Here is a 6000-nt window from a genome sequence, read left to right on the forward strand (position 1 = left end):
ATACGACTGGTCTAAAAATAATTGAAAACAAAAAAAAAACAAAAAAAAAATGTTTTTCTATGCACTTTAAATGTAGTGTACACAATTATCATGATATAACAACCATATTTAAAAATCGCCCGATTACTGGATTCGAACTCGAGACCTTCCAATCGTCAGCGGTATGCTTTGCTATCTGCGCCATCCTAGAATTGATGAATGAATCGTCCAGTGCAAAATATAAACCTCTCATAGCTGAATATTGATCATGTTTGAGCTTCTATTCGACATCGTCTAATGAACACATGGTACGCTAATCAACAACTGAACAAGCATATTATTTAGCTGCTGTTTAGTGCTGATGCAAGCTGAGTTCAGTCGGCTATTTTTAGCGCACAGTGAGAAAATTTATGTCAATGATGGTCAAAAATAATGTTTATTTACACAAAGTGAAATCAGTCTGAAATGATTAAGGTGAATATGCATCGAAGCCAAACCTCAAATTTTCAAGATCACAAGTCTACCGAACCAGACAGCGCAGTGATTCGAGCTGAAAGCCTAATCGATTGGTCACACGCTGGTGGTAACCAATCGATTAAGTTTCCAGCTTGAACGGATGTTTAGTTCTCTAGATTTGTATTCTTGAAAAGGTTTGGCTTCGATACATCTTCACCTTAATCTAATTTCATAATAAGTTTTAGTTTGTTCAAAATTTCAATTTGAATGATGCATTAACTTAAATTAAATTTCATTTTTTTTATAAATTATATTTGTATTAATTAATTATATTGCTGTGTGCGTTTGAAATGCAAATATCAAATGGGGAACACCAAATGCGGGAAGATTTTTCACAAGGAAGGCGAAGTCAAAGATAGTTTTTCATTGCTAGGTTGGCGGTATTTTTATCACGATTGCCTAGAGTCCTTTGATTAGTTTGTGTTACCGCATTTGAAACGCATTTGAACAAGATTTGCACGTCAAACGCAAACAGCAATATTATTGATTTGTATTTTTCATAAACCTATTATGCATTAAAGAAATAGTCCTCTGTATGAATATATTTAAATCATTTGAAGTGTTCTGAGGACTATGCGCATGAATAGAAAAATGTTCGAATATCTTGACGTGGGGGATTTTTGTTTTCTGAAATGGCCAAGTAAATATTTTTTCTTAGATCGCACTATTCAGTTGTGAAGAAATGTCATTTCACATGTAGCTCGCTATAGAAATTTAATTAATCAATTCTGTCGAAGAAACTTCCACTTAATACGGAACAACATCCCGAGCAGGCGAATAAAGTTTAGCAATAGCAAATTATAATATGGATAGCTAAAAGTGATATTAACTTGATAGATATAATATATAAAAGATCTGGAAATTATATCTTAAATTAACTACATACAAAGAACAAACAAAATTTTGATGTTGTCTTCAGATCTTTTATGTCAATCAAGTCAATATCACGCTTTGTTTGTCAATACTCCTACTAGGAATACTTAGCTCATTGATTTGTTTGATTTTGTTTTTCAAAATAATCCTACATTTCTGGAGGCTGACCATGTTTATTTTGTGAACAGCTATTTAAAAAGTTTTGAGAAAGCATAAGTTATAAGCTTTGAAATGCATTCGGAAATCAACACGAATTTCGGATACTTTGTCCATTTTATGAGATTTAGGTATAGTGTGATCGCTTTTACAAGACTTATTTATTGCTGAACAATGTGTTTGTTAATCGTCATTTTGGCCTCTATTGGATCAACTGTTCTTATAATATACTGAAGCTGAATTAGGATTTTATAAAATACTTATTTAGCTTTTAATCATGCCTGTGTTAAACATGTGGAAATAGCTGAAGTGCGACGCGAGTAAAACGTTGGTTCGTCTTCTGAATATCCTTTTATACATATACATTTGTTTAGTGGAATATTGGCTTTTTAATTGGAGGAAACACGCTTGTTCAGCTCATTAGTAAAACAATCTTGACTAGTCGAATGAGAATTTTTGAAAACGTTTAATAAGTGGCAATTCAACTTGTGTTCATTCTAATGCATAACGTTGAACATTGACCTAAGTTTGTGTTAAAAAAGCACCTTCTCAGCTCTTTATAGAGCAAAACTTTTATTCAGCTGTCATTACCATAATTGAACAATAATTGAACATGCATGCTTGTTTGTGGTTCTGAATTGTTAGTTGGGTTATAGTCACTTGAAAGACCTTTCAAAACGACTTTGAACAAACGTTCAGTTTTCTCGTCATAAGTAAAACAAATGTGCTTCTTCTCTTCAAGATGTTTGAGAAGAAGTTCGTGATCTTTAGGAGTTTCCGTCAGTACGCGACAATCTCTTTTCTTTGCGATTTGGAAGGAAACCTTGATTCTCCTAATGGAGTTCAAGATCTGCTGCCTAAATCCCCCAAATTCCAAACAGCTGACCACGATAGGCGGTACTCTTTGTTTCCTAACTTAAATCAAAGAGCCTGGGCTAGAGGCTGCTTCGATTTGATCCATTGATTGGGATTGGGAAGCTATGAACTAGTTAACTCAACTACCTCATCTTCGTCTTGCTAGACGACCCGATGCCGAATCTGAATCGCACACACGAATGGTACTCGGATCGTCCAATGGATGTAGGGCAAGTAGTTTGTCATTGTTAAATACAAAACAATTCAAATGGCTGTATAAGCCGTTCAGATATTTAGTTGGCGATTCTCAACAGTGCTGAAAAGTGTTACTTTTCAGTACCCAAAACAATGCTGAAAAGTATCACTTTTCAATTCTGTTTCTACTGTTAGGAAAAGTAGGTCATTATGTTGCTCATTTAATTGATGAAAAGTGGGCTAATAAGCAACGGAATAGCAAAAATAACATTTTCAGCCTAACACGACTAATTTTGACTAATTTTGACGTTTCAAGAACCGTAAATTGGGGTGAAATTGATCAGTTGGGAGAAAATGATCACTGTGTCACTCGATTTTATTTCTTCCTAATGGAGCACAAATATCAATGTAACCTGCAGTGAATGAACGTTGCTTGTCGTAAGTATGTCCAAATTGTGGGTTGTGAAGTTTTTTGCATTCAAAAATGTTTATTTATATGAAAATAATCAAAAATTTCAAAATCTTTACGGTGCAGTGTTGACAAACATCAATAAACTTCTACAGTCATCTCTCCCTTACTCGATATTGAAGGGACCATCGAGTTAGGGAGGTATCGAGTTACAGAACACAAAAGCAGTGCAACTGCGTTTCAAGGGACCATCGAGTTAGCCATGAAAACCAACTTTTACTATGGTTCTCTAACTCGATATCGAGATACGGAATATCGAGTAAGGGAGAGTTAACTGTAGTTCTAGACAAGGATTTGGACATGGTATAATCCTGAAAGTTTGTGAGGATACTAAAGATATATCCCCAAACTAGATTTCATAACCAAAACTCGTACCAATTCGTTGATTTGGTTGAAATAATTGTATTTCTGTTAGATATCAAGAAATTCCTTAGGAAATTGCATACATTTAGGCGTTTTCTGCGTTATTCTTGAAATTTAAACATTCATTATTTCTATAAATATTGTATTGTTAAGAATTTGGCAAGCATATTCGGATTCAGGGAGCTCAAATTTATTATGTTAAGTTGTTTTGAAAACTTACAATAGTGGCATTGATAAGTGATCAATTTCACCCCGAAATGAGATCTCCCGATTTTTTATTTTAGACATATTTTTTAGCACTAAAATTACATTTGTTAGAAAATTTCGGTACTTGAGTCAATGAGGCTCACCTTCATACTTGTTTTCCTGCATTCAGTTGTTTGGCGTTGTCAACATTATAGAAATCAGACAAAAAAAACCTTGAAAGTGATCAATTTCACCCGAAATTACGGTAATACTGTTTCATGTGGTTTGCCCTCTTCAACATCTAATCCAATTTCTCTCGCCGTTACCTTACGGTACCTATCCATCTAGTATTCGTTGCTTTCTTCTCCATGCTCCCTCTTACTTCGAGCAAAATAGACCGATATGCCGATAAACAAATTCAAAATATATTTATCACGGTCGATACCTTTGTATGTTAAATAACACGACTAATTCAATTTAAGACCCCAAACAATAATAAGACCATTTTGTACGATTTTACTAGATCTATTTGATCAAAATTGTGTTGTATATTTGTATATCTTTTGAAGTTTATTATAAATGATTCATATAAAAATAATCAAATGCCCCAAGGTTTCTCCTATGGTAATTTTACTTTGCTGCCTTTTGTTTCAGTGCTTCCAGATACATTTCTAGACCTTTCTGTACCTTCGGTTGTGTGACGGCATACACGAACAGATCAACATCCTATAAGAAAATGTGTTGTAATCCAAATCCAACAAGATCATTCTCATAACAAACCTGTGATCTATTATCCTCCAGTTCCATTATATCTTTGCTTCGGAGAGCTTGTTTCGTCATCGATCTTGCCTGTGGAGAAATCTTCTTGAATCGGTCCAAGAAGCTGGTCGCCTTTGCAATTCCTTCCTCTTTGCTTGCCGCAATTTCATCAATTAGCCCAACCTACGATCGAAAAAGTATGAAATTATTATCTGCAATTCAGGATTTTTTTTTATGTCTGGTACTTTGAGGGCTTCCTCGGTGTTGAAAAGCGTTCCTAAAGTGAGCGCCAGTTCCGCATCACGACGTGACAATGTGTTACGCATCGTTGCCTGGAACCAAGTGGGAGCCACAATGCCCAGCTGAGTTTCATTCAATCCGATACTGAAGTTGGGTAACATCACTCGATACTCGCAACACATGGCTAGTAGACAACCACCGGCTGGGGAGTGACCCTGTGGAAAATTATCGAAATGTTTAGCATTCTAATCATAAGTTCTCAATGAAAAGGCTTACATTAATAACTGCTACGGTGGGGAATGGCGATCCGTATAGCTTGAACCAGACATCCTGTAGAGTCGTCCAGAACTGTTTCATTCGCTCCTGTTTGGGTTTGTACATTTCCATTATGTCCAACCCGGCACTGAACACTGTTTTCGATGACTGGAAGTTATTTAGATTTTAGATCATTATGCATTTGAAAAGCATCTCTTGTTCTCAACATACCGAAGTTAGAATCATTCCACGAGATTTATTATTCAACAGATCGTCCAACGTATTAGACAGTGCAGTGAGCAGCTCCAAATTCAAGCTGTTTACCGGTGGCCGGTTTAGTGTGACTGTGGCATATCCTGTCTTATCATTCACCTCGGTGATCACCAGTTTATCAGAGGCATTGCTACAGGATCGCGATCCCGGGACACTAAGCCGGGCTACAGAACGCACAACCGATCGCAACATGATGTTAACTAAAATGAAAAAAAATAAAGCACATATAGATACTGTCTTGTTGAGCCGAGTCGAACGAAGCTCAAAAAAGTGTGAAATAAACATGGACTTTGGACTTGTACGTCACTTATCAGGTCCATGGTACGAAAGGTTCAATGCCTCATTTATGTAACATGTAATCAAACTAAATTTTCATATATCGCGTATCGGTATCAAAAACTATATGACTGACATAAATATAATTTATTTAATATTATTTACCTCTTAATCACGACTAACCAAATATTCAAACCAACGGCAATGAATGCAAAAACAGATTGACCTATAGTGATATTGCAAGAGAAAGCAATGACAACCAAATTGTTGCACCCTTGTTTTGTCGATGTTTCTGAAATTCCAAGCTTGTACCAGATAATGTTTTCTAAATGTTGCCAAGTTTGAATCGGCTACAAAAGCCACACATATTGCATGGAAGTTTAAGGAGATGTATGGTAAAGTCCACGTTTAAGTCAAACTTGTTGTGGAGGTCGGTGTTGAGCAATTATTATTTTAGAATTTGTTTTTTTTTATAGAAAGTACCTGCTCCTGTCATTAAAAATACTTGGGTAATGGACAAAACGGATTCATTAAGCAAAGCGAATTCTTTTCAAGAACCCTCAGTTGGTTTCCTTCAAGTAATGTGTAAGTAATATGTGCTGCAT

At 35.6% G+C, this 6000-nt stretch overlaps 1 protein-coding gene across 1 annotated transcript; it reads right to left on the reverse strand.

The window, feature by feature from the left end:
* Positions 1-4101: 4101 nt before the first annotated feature.
* Positions 4102-5684, reverse strand: LOC5565372 (enoyl-CoA delta isomerase 1, mitochondrial). The gene is made up of 6 exons (XM_001649674.2): positions 5561-5684; positions 5078-5319; positions 4868-5014; positions 4597-4806; positions 4373-4534; positions 4102-4318 (listed from the first exon to the last, which is right to left on the reverse strand). Exons 2-6 carry the CDS (start codon positions 5309-5311, stop codon positions 4223-4225), a joined length of 849 nt encoding a protein of 282 aa, XP_001649724.2. The 5' UTR covers positions 5312-5319; positions 5561-5684; the 3' UTR covers positions 4102-4222.
* Positions 5685-6000: the final 316 nt, after the last annotated feature.

Source organism: Aedes aegypti, chromosome 2, assembly GCF_002204515.2.
Source record: "Aedes aegypti strain LVP_AGWG chromosome 2, AaegL5.0 Primary Assembly, whole genome shotgun sequence".
In the NCBI taxonomy this organism is placed as follows: domain Eukaryota; kingdom Metazoa; phylum Arthropoda; class Insecta; order Diptera; family Culicidae; genus Aedes; species Aedes aegypti.